At 39.7% G+C, this 16,085-nt stretch overlaps 1 protein-coding gene across 2 annotated transcripts in view; it reads right to left on the minus strand.

Moving 5' to 3' along the window:
* Nucleotides 1-2,168: 2,168 nt before the first annotated feature.
* Nucleotides 2,169-16,085, minus strand: part of hepacam2 (HEPACAM family member 2) — a 107,902-nt gene continuing 93,985 nt past the window's right edge. For both annotated transcript variants that reach the window (XM_072574952.1, XM_072574951.1), the window contains 3 exons: nucleotides 12,125-12,201; nucleotides 5,402-5,523; nucleotides 2,169-2,435 (listed from right to left, as the gene is read on the minus strand). In XM_072574952.1, coding sequence (XP_072431053.1) covers nucleotides 5,422-5,523; nucleotides 12,125-12,201 — 179 coding nt within the window. In that variant the 3' untranslated portion in view covers nucleotides 2,169-2,435; nucleotides 5,402-5,421. The remainder of the gene's footprint in view (nucleotides 2,436-5,401; nucleotides 5,524-12,124; nucleotides 12,202-16,085) is intronic.

A 16,085-nucleotide genomic window follows, 5' to 3' on the forward strand; every position in this document is an offset into this window, starting at 1 on the left:
ACCAAAGTGGCTGTGAAGGGGGGGGGGCGGGGGGGACATGGTTTGCAATCCTTCGAAAGTTCTGCACTAAAATAAGTGTTAGAATGAAGGTATAGCTCTGCATTTCTGAAAGAGCCTGATTGGAACTTCCTCTCAGGGACACAGAGCTCCCTTCCTTCATAAAATTAAGGTCTAGAGTGGCAATCCATGTGAAACTGCCACTCCTTGGAATCTGCAGCTAGTTGTCTGACCACAGCATAGAGAGACAGCTTCACTACTAATATACAGCTTCATTACTAATATCCTCAGACTTGGAACAGCTTCCTCCCAATTTCCAGAATTAACTCCTTCCAAAGTGTCGTCTTCTGTTGGAAACAACAGGTTGTAGAGTCATCACCATATTGATTTAACGGTAAAGTTTTAGCAATTCTACTCACAATGTTGATTGCTGTTCCAGTCACTCGGAAAGTCAATTATATAGCCCATGAACATCTCAGAATCTTTACAATGTCACATTTAAGTAGCTCTGTACCATTCATGAAATATTCAACATTGCCTGTTTTTTTCTTCAATATGCAGTATATTACACTTCAATACATCTGCACTAAATCTCATCAACAGTTCTTTTAAGTGACAGATTTTACTGAACTCCCTCCTTCTGTGCAATTCTCTGCTTTGCTTTTCTCCTTTAAAGCCACTCCTTAAAATCTAACGTTTTACAAAGCTGTTGGCCATCTGACTTAATTGCTAGCTTTGTGCTATATTCTGTTTTCTAATGCTCCTGTGAAAGGGCCTTGGGTCATTTTATTGTCTAAAAGTCACAGCACAAACATAAGTTGCTATTGTTGTTTTCTAGGTCTCAGTTTGACTTCTGTGGCTTTTATTTCTTTTCTCTCCATTCATCTCATTTTTACTTCCTTTGAATTGAGTTTCTGAATCTAAGTTGTCATTTAAGTAAAGAACAGTCATATACCTACTGCAAAGCTCTTGGACATTTTATTCAGTGCTCAACTCTGCTTCCCACCCAATCATGAAATCAACCCTTCTCTACAGAAATGTTCCCTATTTCCTCAGTCAGAAATATATTTGCTCATTTAATCTATTCTTGGGCCAATGTATCCAGTTTGTTACTTTGTTGGTCAATGGAAGTTCAATCTTTTTTATTTCTAATAAAATGATCACAACCACCACTAGGGATATTTGATTTTTTTCATCATGTATTTTCAGATAAGAACAGATTTTCAAAAGGGCAATGATGATATAGTATAAGTACTATTCACATAGAAATTACATGCTAATCATTAGGTCCTGCCAATTCAGTCTAACCCATTTTCAGATGTACTATTTTCAGATGTCCAATAAGGCACTTTTTATTTTTCACAAAACATTTTAAAAATAATCTTACCTAAATCCTATGGGCTAAATACTCTAAAACTGAGACATTGTCACAAAGTCCTTCTTGGAAATACCATGGTTGATCAAATGCACCCCCTCATATCTTTGCAAGTGTCAAGGACTGACTTAATGATATGGACTTTGATGTGATAACTACTCCCAAAGGGTTTATCCAACATTTCTTCAGCAACTATTATAAATAGTTGGCCATGCAAAAGCCTGAAATATTTGAATATTTATAGCTGCTATTGTAACATTTTGGCAAGAATCATACAATGTTACACATATTCAGCTGTATCTGGATTCTTAAACGGTAGAAGAATTTCACAAAAAGAAAACAGTTACATTTTGCAAGTTTCTGAAATATCAAAAGCCAGTTTTAGTTAAGAGACCTTCACTCCTTTGAATTTAAAATTGTTGTTCATTCACACACCCATTTTTACATGACTTCTCTTATTCAGACAAATGTGCATGTCACGGGAAACAGTACAAAAAATAGAGACAATTTAATTAAGTGGTTTACAATTCAATGTCTGGTAGTCTGGAAGAAAATATTATTATTCTACCGACAGTTTCAGCTAGGCAAAAGGGAAGACTTCCATCCCATCAGGATTGGGAAGGACTAAGATTTATCCTTTTTAAAAGTCCTTTATCTATTAATATGTTCTGCATATCATTATATAATTAAAGTCTCATAGAAAATGTAAACCAATGCTTACACAGGATGTTAGAGACAATTTATGAGTAAAAACAATTATTGCATAATGCTTAAAATGAATTATAGTCATTAAACATATTCTTGATTTCATATTACATTTTCTGCAGAAACATTAGCACGTGACATTGATTGAAGTATGTAGATAAAGATTTGCAAACTGCATCACTAGTTGTTTTTTGTTTCTTGGGAGAAAATGCTTCTCTTTGATTGGCCAAATTACTGGAATGTAAAATGTTCCATTTTTTGATGTCTGACCTTGTCTGTCATTAATGTTTGTTGCAAAACAAACGGACATTGCATGACTGTCTCAATCTTCTTGCATCTGACAAAATGCAGCATCCAACTGGTAAAAAAGAGAAAATCCAAGTTTACTGTACTTTGAAATCCATGTGTTCACAACAGTTTGCCTGCCTTATTTACTGTACACACACAATACATTAGCTTCTGCATGTGAATACTTGGGAAATATAAATCTTATATTAGAAATATACTTTGCCATGTCTGATTTCAGTCATTTTTTGGATCCCAAGATAGATTGAATTGTAAACATACTTAGCTTTGTAAAAGAGGAATAGTTACTCTACTGTGCATCATTCAAATGAATAGGTTTCGTTCCTTTTATTACAGTTGAACATTGACAAAACTATTGCAGGCCCTGTCCTGTGAGCCCCAATAAATATAGGCAAGGATAAACCATGCTTTATTTAAAAGAGCAGAAAAGGTCAATTTTTAGGATCTAGATTCAACCACTTGTAATGAATCTGTAATGAACTGTCTCATGGAGACTGTGATTTTGTAATATTGTTTGAGATTGATTAAGTAAAACGTGTGGGTGGATTTTGTCACTGGAGGTGAAAATTAGAAGGTGGGAATGATTCTGCATTCTGATCCCGCATTCAGGAACTGCTTCCATAACCAGGTTGCTGCAAGTTGGGATTTGCCCTTTAGAAAAACCCAGTCCATGCCAGAGGTTAGTCTACCATCTCAATCAGCAGATCCAATGCAGGAACTAAGGGAAGATGGCCCCTGAGCAGGCTGTCAAAAGGCCTGCCCAAGTTCCCAACATTTTCAAGTATTGAACTGATCTCTTATAAGTGGTGTCACGGGTCTATGTTCAGTGCTGGCATTTAAAATGCAGAAATTAACCCCCTGCCCCTTCTGAGAGATGGCCCAATCAAAATTGATGCCTGCCCAATCAAAATAGATGTCTGCCCAATTAAATGGCCAATTAGTCATTTATAACTGCTGGTAAGCCTATTTCTATTTTTGAAATTAAGAGAAAAACAGGAAATACTGGCAATACTCTGCAGTTCTGGCATAATCTATGAATGAAAATCAGATTTAGCTGGCTGGATTTTTTGGCCTCCGCTTGTGTGTTTTCACTTGGGCCTTGGTCATGGCAAGAATGCAAAATTAGTTGAAAGTCTAGTTCAGCTTCTCCTCACTTGCCCCTAACCTGTTCCCCATAACATAGAGGTTGAGTAAGACACCCAGTAGATTGCCTGCTTGAGGAATATTAAGGCCCTTGACTGAGAAATTGAGTGCCGATTAAAGGCCTCAGTCCACCTCCACTCTCATATAACCATGGGCAGTCGCAAGTTGACCAGAAAACAAAGCCCATTCTTAAAAACAATTGTTTTGAAATGGTGATAAAGAAAATGGTGTATCGATCCAGAGGGGCCCTGTGCACATAAGGGAGACCATTCTCAAGATGTTCTCGTCCCTTTGTTTCCTTCTACATGGCCTCCAAAACACAATCTGATCCCCTACAAATCTCTCCCTTCCTGAGATTTTCCAAGCCCTTCCCAGCTTAAAAACCAGAACTTATCTCATTCTGGTCCTCACTGCTTTCCTTCCTATAGATGCCCACAGCCCTGTCTGTGTTCATTACGAGCTCTAGCCATCAGCTCTCGAGAGTGGGTCTTCAGTCCTTTGACACCAGCCTGTTTATGTTGCCCTCTGGATGTTATTGCTGCGAGGCTGGCTTCTTAAATGATGGGGCTGACCCTCCTTCCAGTGGAGATGAGCAGCATACCCCCTGGAAACTAGACCCACCCGGTCTGGAAATGTTTTGATGTTCTCTCTCCATGGATGTTGCCTACTGTCAAATATTTCCAATATTGTCTTATTTTATTTCAAATTTCCAATATGTGCAGTAATTTTTGCAAAATGCCTTTGAATTTCTATTTTTGACCTGGTTCTGTTAGTGTTGGTAACTGCAGTTGACCACAAAAAGTTCTCTGACAATGACCATGTTTTTTCAGGCTGCGTTCATTGCTGAAGATCCCAGAAGAGGAAGATCGGATAGCTAGCATCTGCTGGGAGAAAATAGCAAAGGAGGGAATGTCACAGACGATCTCTGTAAAACCACAAACTAACTCCTGTTAGTCAAGCAGCTGTACACATGGTGGCTTCTTGTCACCAGAGAGGGTTTTCACCAGAGCTGTGTCACTTATTAAGTCACCAACTGCAATCTTGAATAGGTCACATACATTGATGTCTGTGACTTTGAAGGTGACTGCAGCTTTGGACTTCTAAATGTCAGGACTATTCTAGCTTGAGCAGGTGACATTAGTAACATCAGTTAATTTGTGATTCACCTCTGTATCCAGCAAGAGCAGCCTTTGCTCAGGAAAAACAACTTATCTCCTTCTAAATGGTGGTCACAAAGCAGGGAAACAGGGCTGTCTTTTGCCAGGGTAGGATGAACAATTATAGAGCATAATAATACAAACAATCTTGCTTCTCCAAATCAAGATATTGGACTACCACAGGAAATATCCATTACTGGTGATACAATGAGCATGCTGGTCATACTGGACCTCCATTTTGAAGTATACAAGATGAATGGGACTAATATGTTGTATTTGCCAGTTTTATTGCTTTTCATATCTGGGTATAAGTGGACAAGAGTGCTTTCATTGTAGTTGGTATGCAAGATTTAGCATTACACCATGCCGCACTATGCCAGATTTCCTACATTTATCATGATGCTCTTAACCTTAGCCAGTTTTTAATCCACCCTCACCCATCTCTTGTACTCAGTATATGCGTTATCAAACTGGTTTCTTTGGAGAAGGAATATACCTACATAGCTCATACCACCTGTAAGGAAATTGATTTTAACTCCAGCCAGTTTTTGCCATCTATTCGCCCACAACTGAAGCTAAGATGTAGCCGCAAAAAAAGTTTTCAGGCATCAGAAATAACACTCACATCTCAACAATCCAGCTGAATAGGTCATTCAATCTCTGCTGAACATTTTTGGAAATAAGGATGTTCAACATAATATAAGTAGCAAATTTCTACCTGTTGTGATCGATCAAGCATCAGGATGTTTTTGGTGAATGACAAATTACTTCATAAACAGTAGTGTGAGCATTTGGCTCTCGAATAATGTCATACACTGTTTTCAATTTTTCTGGCCGAACCTAGAATATATTAAATAAGCAAAACACATTTATCTCATGTTGTATTAAAATTCCCACATACTATAGAAAAATGTAACAGTAAACCACATGTGATTTAGATTAGTTAGAGTACAATCTAAAAAGACAACTTCCGTGTTTTAAAAATAGCAGGTCTGGCAACATCTGTTGAAAAACAAGCAGAGTTAATGTATCTAGTTGAAAATAACTCTTATCCAGATTTGAAGGAAGATAGATATGTGATAGGTGTTGTACTGTTAAAGTGGGTTGGGGAGGAAAAATAAAAGGCACATTATCACAGCAGGCAAAAATGTTGTTCTGCCTACCACAACTGAAGAAATGTGGAATGTGGTATATAAATTTCAGTACTGGTGTAATGCCAAGTTTGTAAACTGTCTGTTTATAGGGTAGTAGCAATACAGTGTCCATAATGTTTGGCATGTGTATTATGTCAAACCAAAAGCAACAGCATTATGCTGACTGTATCAGTAAACATTCTAATTTATTGTTTGTCTGTCAAAGGAAGTAGCCACATTAATGAAATAATGTAAAATATTACATAAATCAGCATGATGGGAGAGTATAATCTATTTAAACTGTTTTTGACAACCGAGATGATGGGTTTTTGGTAGTATAATAGGCAACCCTTTGATACCGCAGTATCAACAATGAATGTTCTCAAGGCAAGGCAAGGCTAAACCTCTCTCCCCGATATCTGTGATGTAAATGTTTTTGTCAAACTCAGAGGAATAGTTCTATCAGCAGCAGTGTGACATTTTCAATCACAAATTGATGCGCACATAAGCCCAGATGAAGCAGTATCTTCAACTGAAGCAAGATTGGAAACAAAAAGGTATTTGAACCAAAAAACTCAGGTGTAATTTAGTCACCATTTATAAGTTATATATTCAGCCCATATGAGTAAATTTTAATGCTATCCTGGGGAGATTATGATTACAGTGTGACAAGTGTAGACAAACAGGGCTGATTTTTATGTCGTAGCTGCCACCCCACCGACTGAAAAGTCAGGGCCAAGCCTGTCTCCGCTGGCCTACAAAGCAATAAACAGATCTTCTCATAGTCTGTTAGTTAATTACGTGAGACCATGGCTTCCGATCCCTTCTGAGACTAAGACCCACCTCCGAGCGCTGCTGACCAATCAGATGGCTGACATTTCTCCAAACCCAACCTGAAGTGGGGGAGTAGCTCGGGGGAGTGCAGTGGTCAGGAGTCCAGAGGTCTCCAGAGGCCTTTCCACTGGGGATCCTTTACTGGATAAATCATCCTAAATAGGAGGGATGCCCTTTCGCTGAGCCTGCAGGTCGGATGCCAATGTTTACCTCGTCACCACACAGCATCTTCATTTGTGAGTACTGGTACAATACCAGTGCTGGCAGGAAGAAGCCCTTAACTAACCATTAATTGGTTGCCCAATGATCTCAGTTGACCTTCAAGTCCAGGTTACCCATTAACTATTCCATCTGTCCTACAGTCCCACCCAATATTACACTTCCCAGCCATCCCTTTCCACCCAGACTTCCAACAGAGAGATGGGGAGGTGCAGGAGATAATAAAATTTCAGACCCTTTTCAATTACAACGAGGGATAGGCAATAAATGCAGTCCTAGTCAGCAACACCCACATCCCACAAAATGAATTGATAAAAATAAATAAATAAATAATATAATATAAACATTTATTTTATATAGTTAGATATCTATTCTTAAAAGGGACTTTGAAGGTTATAATAATTTAGCTTTGTGCTAATTCCAAAGTTGATATTTATCCCTACAGTGTTTCCAAACGGAAAAAGATGTATGATGGATTCAATCGAGTTATCAATACTAAAAAATGGGTAGATACTAAACAATTTACTAAGGAAGTTACTTTTGCGGTGCAATGCTAATATGTTAATATACTGGCAAAATGTGAAGAAATATGAGGGGAGATACAGGATAAATCAACCTAACACTCCTGCTATGTAGTGGCATTGCTAGATGTTAAACTAACAGGTCACTTTCCCAATTTCCTACCCTCAAGACATTCTTTTATATTCTACCCATGTCTGGTGTAAAACAAAGAGAAAAATACATTTTTGTGCTCTGGGGGCAATTCTTTCTAAATATTATAGTGGTAAGACCAAAGACCTAGGATTTCCTGTAAAACATCAGAACCCTTTTCAATAACAAACATGACAGGAACCTTCCCGATAATTAGGTTGAAACGGTCTCTTCACACCTGACAGCAGGTGGACTGCAACGGTTCAAGAAAGCAGCTTACCATCACCTTTTCAAGGGCGATTGGGAAGGGCAATAAATGCTGGCCCAGCTAGCAATGCCCACATCCCATAAAATGCAGTCAGAATGCTGGTTTACTCATACCATTACCATCCCAAGCTATGTTTGGGTATGCTGGAACTGACAATGAACAATGTTCGACTGGAACTTTCCAGGAAGCAGGTGGGTTCCATATTGTGGACAAATCAAGACAATGAAATAAAATTAATGTTCAAGTGGCAAGAAAACAGAAGGAATGCTTCATCACACTGGTGGTTTGGCCTTTCACAGTGATGACGAGAGAGCTGTTAATGAAAATTTAATAGCAATCTTGAGGCACCTCTCCCTGATGATTCCACCTTGGTGGTGTGATTACCAAAGTGTCATTGCTGTCTTCCACTTGGCCTTTCAGCATTTGGGTCCACTCATCGTCTTCATTTGGAAGGCAAGTGTTTATTAATTGGACAGTCTTACAAGTCATTGTCAGATGATTATTCCTGCCATGTGGCAGGACTCACATTTCTTCCCAATTACAAAGCTTTCATAGATTTTTAGGGCAAAATTCTCAGCCTCAAGAATTCAGAGATGGATGTAGGGTGTCTTTGCCAGGCGTGTTGTGGGGTGTTCCATCTTGCAGATGTGCCCTGTACCTTTAAGGAACATGTTAATGATGTCATCACCATATTGTGACATGTGACCACGCAGTATAAAACTTGCGGTTTCCACCTTACTGAGTCCTGTCCTCTAGCAGTGTGACATGTTGACAGATGTGTGTTACAGTACATCTGAATTGCTTGACTTTTGCTGAGGTAAACAAATGCCTGTGACTGCAATGACATATATAGAAAAGTGTGGCGGGGAAAGCACAGCAGGTCAGGCAGCATTCAAAGAGCAGGAGAGTCGATGTTTTGGGCATAAGCCCTCTATCAATGACATATATTGGGTGTTGTTTGTTGCATTCTTCAGCACAATGTAACCCATATTTAATCATCATGTAAAACATAAGTACAGGTATCATAGCATAATCGTCGCCAATCCTAAGTAGATTGTGCTGTAGAATCACAGTGTGGAAGCAGACAATTCATCCCATCAAGTCCACACTGACCCTCTGAATAGCATCTCACCCCAACCCACAACCCTACCCTATCCCTGTAATCCTGTATTTCCCATGGCTAATCAACCTAGCTTGAATATTCCTGGATACTGTGGGCAATTTAGCATTGCCAACTCACCTAACCTGCACATCATTGTACTAAAGAAAAGTCCAATTTTTGGACTATTGGAAAAAACAGAAGCACCTGAAAGAAACATATGCTAGCACAGGGAGAATATGCAAACTCCACACAAACAGTCAGCTGAGGGTAGAATTGAAGCAGGATCCTGAACACTGTGCAGCAGCAGTGCTAACCACTGAGCCAAGATGCCACCTCACAGCATGCCTTGGTGACATCACATCAAACTGAGATCAGAGTATAGGGATCTCAAGCTCAAATTGAAAATTGTGTTTCAAGTCTCTATCGCTTTCCAGGTTAACACTATTTTCATGTCATCACCACTGCAGGGACAATCCCTCATTTGGGCATTTAAACTGAATGCTAATGATTGTGAAATCAAAATTCCTCTCTATTATTTTGTTTACACACACACATGCACACACGCCAAAGGAATAAAAGCCACAGATTTGTTTGTGGAGAGTGGATACTTAACATTTACAGCCATTGCAGTGGAAGTTACCACTGCCACTGCTACTGATTGTTAAACAGGTACTTTTTTGAGATTCTTGGTTTTTTAGGTTGATTCAAGTTATTTTGTCCTGATTTGTTTTTAAACTGGTTTGTAGTTAGTGAAGTTCTTTATTTGCAATACATGGGTGACTAGGGGATAGTTCTTTGACCATGACCTTCAAAAACACTGAGGGGAGGTCGAGGCAGCCATGGCTGACAAAGGAAGTCAGAGACAGTATAAAAGCAAAATAAATAGCATACACTATGGTGAAGATTAATGGGAAACCAGAGGATTGGGAGGCCTTTAAAAACCATCAGATGACAACTAAAAAAGCAATAACAGGGAAGATGAAATGTGAAGGCAAGCTAGTGAGTAATATAAAATAAGATAGAAAGTTGTTTTTGATGTCTAAAAGATAAGAGAGAGGCAAGAGTAGACGTTGGACCATGAGAAATGAAGTAGTACTGGGAACAAAGAAATGGCAGGAGAACTGGTTTCAAAGGTGCATGCACTCACAGAAATGAAGTCAACGGGGTAAAACCATATGTTCTTTCCAGGACAATATTTCGCAAATGATGTATATAACTTGTATAATCAAACCATAAGTACCTCTTAATATCAAGTCTACCCTGATACCTTAACTCAGTACAGGAAGCCATTCAGCCCATCGTGCCTGCACTAGTTCGACTACTCAGTGCCAATCTCCTGTCCTTTCTCAGAGTTCTGCAAACCATTTCCATCCAAATAATCATCTGATATCCTCTTAAATGCCTCAATTGAACCTGCCTCCATCCGATTTGCAGGCAGTGCATTCCAAACCCTAACTACTTGCTATGTGAAAAGGTTTTTCTCACATTACTCTTGCTTCTTTTGCACATCACTTTAAAATAATGCCTTTTGTTCACTTTTTCTTTGATGGGCGGGAACAGCTTCTCCCTGTCTACCATGGTTTTGAAAATCTCCATTAAATCTTGTCTCAGCCTTCTTGTCTCTGAGGACACAGTACCAACTTCTTCAATCTATCCTTATAACTGAAGTTTCTCATTCCTGGAACCACTCTTGTAAATGGTTTCTGCACTCTCTCCATTGCATTCACATCTTCCCTAAGATGTGGTACCCACAACTGTAAACGATACTCCAGCTAAGGTCTTACAGAAGTTCAGTCATTTCTCTGTTCGTGTATCCTATGCCCATTTTAATAAATAAAAGGGATAAAATTGGTGGTAAAGTGGACAGTGAGGAAGGTTATCTAAGATATCAAAGATCTTGATCAATTGGGTCAATGAGCTAAGGAGTGGCAGATGGAGTTTAATTTGGATAAATGTGCAGTATTGCATTTCAGTAATGCAAACAAGGATGGGACTTATGTAATTAATAGATGGACCCTGGGTGTTGTTGTAGAATAAAGACTGAGGGGTTCACATACATAATTCTTTGACATGCATGTCACTGGTAGTCAGGGTGGTTGAGAAGGTATTCAGCATGCTCGCCTTCATTGCTCAGACATTTTACTACAGGAGCAAATTACTGCAGATGCTGGAATCTGTACTGAAAGCAACAAATGTTGGAGATCACAGTCGGTCAAGCAGCATCATGGAGATAGAGTAAGCTAACGTTTCGAGTCTAGATGACTCTTCATCCGAGCTGACATGAAGTGACAAGTTAGTTTGTTTTCTCTCCATGGATACTGCCTGACGCGCTGTAGTCTCCAGCACTTTTAGTTTTCATTTGAGTACAAGAGTTGGGATATCATGTTGACATCATACAGGATGTTGGGGAGGCCTCTTCTGGAGTACTGTATGCAGTTTTGGTTGCCCTGCCATAGGAAAGATATTATTAAACTGGAGAGGGTAGGAAAAGATCCACCAGGATGGTGCTGGGAATGGAAAGTTTGAGATATAAAAATAGATTGGGACTCTTTTCATTGGAGTGTAGTAGGTTGATGGGTGATCTTATTGACGTTTATAAAATCATGAGGGGCACAGATAAAGTGAATGATATGGGTCTTTTCCCTAGGGTGGTGGAGTTCATATTTTTAAGCTGAGAGGAGAAATATTTAACAATCACATGAAGGGCAATTTTTTAAACAGAGTGTGGTTCATGTGCAGAATGAACTGCCACAAGTGGTGAATGCAGGTAAAAACATTCAGATAAGTTCATAAATAGGAAAGGTTCGGTGGGATGTGGGTCAAATGCAGGCAGGTGGACTTGTTTAGCTTGGGAATATGTTTGACGTGGACTGTTTGGACCGAAGAATCTGTTTCCAAAGTGTATGACTCAATGATTCTATGATTCTATGCTTTATTAACTGCTCTTTCCACCCAACCTGCCACTTTCAATGATCTGTGCTGAACTCGATCAGTTCCTCTGGTTCCTAATATCTTATTTCTACAAGGTTCTGCTTGAGTGATAAGAGCTGTGAGGTGTCTACAGTCAAACAATAATAACGTTTCTCAAAAGCGCAATATCTACTTTTACAGTTGGATTGTTCAGCAAAATGAAAGCAGTTCAATTTTAAAATGTGCATGTAACAGGTTTCGTTAAGTGTTAAACAAATGTTAAACTTGTAAAACCTGTTTTGCTGATCAGGCCAACACACGCACCTGTTGAAACTGTGCTGGCTCTGGCACAGCAACAAATTCATATATTCCATAATCATCCACAGGAGGCTCTCGTTCCTCTGAAAACAAAACAGAAATGATTGATTGAAGTGGGAAAGTCAGAACTATTGAACAATATCCCAAACTTGCAAGCCTGGGCCATGCATGCATGACAGTGTTTTTTTTTGCAAATAGTAATGTTTCAAAAGTATAGCATCATGGTTTGAAAGCATAAAAATCAATCATCTGTAAAACAATATCAAACTCTTAGCCACACCTTCTCTTTGTATTTGTCATGGATAGTCAATTTGATTCGGCAGTTGGCTGCAAAATTTGGATCTGTAGCACAGTTGGAGCCAACCTGATGGAAGTCCGAAACCCTTCAAGTAAGACACAAAGCTCACTATCATTTTTGGTTTTGCCAAATTGCACATAAGAGTCATACAGCATAAAAACAGAACCTTCAGCCCACCATGTCTTTGCCAACCAAAGAACACCAAACTATTCTAATCCCATTTACCTGTTCTTGGTCCATAGCTGACTGTTCCCAAAGTGTATGCCCCTCCACCAACCTCTCAGGCAGTACATTCCATATTTCTGTTACTGTCTGAGTGAAAATTGATTTCCTCAAATCCCCTTTAAACCATTTACTCCTCACTTTAAACTTATGCCCATTGGTCTTAGACACATTTACCATGGGAAAATATTTTCACAATTTACCTTCTCTATGCCTTTCATAATTTTGTACATTTCAATCAGATTCCCCCCTCAGCTTCCTCTGATGCTGGGAACACATTCCAGCTAATTTGATCTCCCCTCATACTTGAGATTTTCTATCCCAGGTAACATCCTGACAAATCCCCTCTGAATGCTCCTCAGTGTAATCACATCCTTCCAATAGTGTGGCGACTAGAAATGCAAATAGTATTCCATCTGTGGCGGAGGCAATATTTAATAAAATTACATGTGTTTACTGTGGAGAAGGACATGGAAATATAGAATGTGGGGAAATACTTGGTGACATCTTGAAATATGTCCATATTACAGAGGAGGTGGTGCTGGATGTCTTGAAATGCAGCAAAGTGGGTAAATCCCCAGTACCTGATCAGAATCCAAACAGTGTGGAAACAGGCCATTTCGCCCAACAAGTCCACACCGGCCCACCTAAGAGCAACCCACCCGCTAAACTATATTTACTCCTGACTAATGCACCTAACACAATGGGCAATTTAGATGGCTAATTCACCTGACCTGCACATCTTCGGACTGTGGGAGGAAACCAGGGCACCGGGAGGAAACCCACGCAGACACGGGGAGAATATGCAAACTCCACACAGACAGTTGCCCGAGGCATGAATTGAACCCGGGTCACTGGTGCTGTGAGGCAGTAGTGCTAACTACTGAGCCAACATGTCACCCCCAAGAACTCTGTGGGAAGCTAGGGAAGTGATTGCTGTGTCCCTTGCTGAGATATTTGTGTCATTGATAGTCACAGGTGAGGTGCCGGAAGACTGGAGGTTCGCTAACGTAGTGCCAAGTTGTTGGAGGGAATCCTGAGGGACAGGATATACATGTATTTGGAAAGGCAAAGAATGTTTAGGGATAGTCAGCATGGCTTTGTGTATGGGAATTCATATTCATATATTCATATGAGGGCAGAGCGGCGAACGTGATCTATATGGCCTTCAGTAAGGCGTTCGACAAGATTCCTCTTGGGAGACTGGTTAACAAGGTTCGATCTCATGGAATACAGGAAGAACTAGCCATTGGGATACAGAACTGGCTCGAAGATATAAGACAGAGGGTGGTGGTGGAGGCCTGTGACCAGTGGAGTGCCACAAGAATCGGTGCTGGGTCCACTATGTTTTGTCATTTATATAAATGATTTGGATGTGAATATAGGAGGTATAGTTAGTAAGTTTACAAATGACACCAAAATTGGAGGTGTAGTGGGAAGTGAAGAAAGTTACCTCAGAATACAATGGGATGTTGATCAAATGGATCAATGGGCTGAGGAGTGGCAGATGGAGTTTCTTTAGATAAATGCAAGGTGCTGCATTTTGGAAAAGCAAATCTTAGCATGACTTATATACTTAATGGTAAGGTCCTAGGGAGTATTTTGAAACAAAGAGACCTTGGAGTGCAGGTTCATAGTTCCTTGAAATTAGAGTTGCAGGTAGATAGGATAGTGAAAAGTGCATTTGGTATACTTTCCTTTATTGGTCAGAGTAATGAGTACAGGGGTTGGGAGGTCATATTGTAGCTGTACAGGACATTGGTTAGGCCACTTTTGGAATATTGTGTGCAATTCTGGTCTCCTTCCTATTGGAAAGATGTTGTGAAACTTGAAAGGGTTCAGAAAAGATTTATAAGGATGTTGCCAGGGTTGGAGGATTTGAACTATAGGGAGAGGCTGAACAGGTGGGGCTGTTTCCCTGGAGCTTCGGAGGGGTGACCTTATCGAGGTTTATAAAATCATGAGGGGCATGTTTAAGATAAATAGAGAATTTTCTTTTCCCTGGGATGGGGGAGTCTAGAACTAGAGGGCATAGGTTTACGGTGAGAGGGGAAAGATATAAAAGGGATGCAAGGGGCAACCTTTTTATGCAGAGGGTGGTGCATGTATGGAATGAATTGCCAGAGGAAGTGGTGGAGGCTGGTACAATTACAGCATTTTAAAGGATCTGGATGGGTATATGAATAGGAATGGTTTAGAGGGATATGGGCCAAGTCCTCGCAAATGGGACTCGATTATATTAGGATATCTTGTCAGTATGGATGAGTTGGACTGAAAAGTCTGCTTCCATGCTGTACATCTCTATGACTCTAAGTCTTCTCTGTTCCTATACTCTATGCCCTGCCTAATGAAGACAAGTATCCTGCATGCCTTCTTCACCACCCAGTCTACCTGTTCTAACAATTTAGGGATCTATAGACTAATACACCATGGTCCCTTTGTTCCTCAGTACTTCTGAGGGACCTACCAATCATTTTGTCTATCCTTCCTTTATTAGACCTCCCAAAATGTATTATCTTACTCTTATCAGTATTAAAATCTATCACCAATTTACCATTCGATCAATATCAAACTCTCACCTGAAACCATCTTATTCACTATCTACGATCTCACCAATTTTCATGCCATCTGCAAATTTACTCATGCCACCTCTTACATTCACATCCATATTGTTAACGTACATAACAAACAGCAAGGGTTCCAGCACCAATGCTTGTGGCACACTGCTGCTCACTGGCTTTCAATAACCAAAAAAACTCTCCACCATTCCCGTTTGCCTCCTGATTGAAGCTAAGTTTGGATCCAATTTGCAAACTTGCCTTGGATATCATGGGCTCTTACCTTTTGGACCAGCCTTCCATGTGAGACCTTTTCAAAGGCCTTAACTGAAGGCCATGTAAACCACATCACCGCATCATCCTTAACAATATTTAAGTCACCTTTTCAAAAAAACTCAAATAAGTCAATCAGATAGGATGTCCCTCGAACAATGTCACACATTTTGCCAAGATTGACATAGTTTTGGTGTGGATATATTGTATGTGTGCCAGAATAATCCCAATTCTCAGGGTATTATGGCATGTAGCAAAGTGATTGAACAGGCTAAATTCTATAAGAGTCCAGTAGTGGTACAGGAGTTTTCTGGTTGGAAGTAAATACAATAAAAAATGAATATCAAGGTTTAGGCATGCAGCAAAGAAATCTGTTTTGTTGAGCGCTCCCATTTTACACCTGCACCTGAACCACTACCACAGATTCAATAAAGTTTATTTTCGGCAAGGAGGGAAAAAAAAATAAAGATGGGGAGTGGAAACAAGAGCGTGTAGTCAGAAGGGAGTAAGAAAATGGGAGAAGAGCAGAAAGGTAGAAGAATGTACAAGTGCATTGATGGGAAAGGAAGAGTGAATTAGAAGCACTAATAAATTCTTATCAATCAGAATGAGAGGC

The sequence above is a fragment of the Chiloscyllium punctatum genome, chromosome 8 (assembly GCF_047496795.1).
Source record: "Chiloscyllium punctatum isolate Juve2018m chromosome 8, sChiPun1.3, whole genome shotgun sequence".
NCBI lineage: Eukaryota > Metazoa > Chordata > Chondrichthyes > Orectolobiformes > Hemiscylliidae > Chiloscyllium > Chiloscyllium punctatum.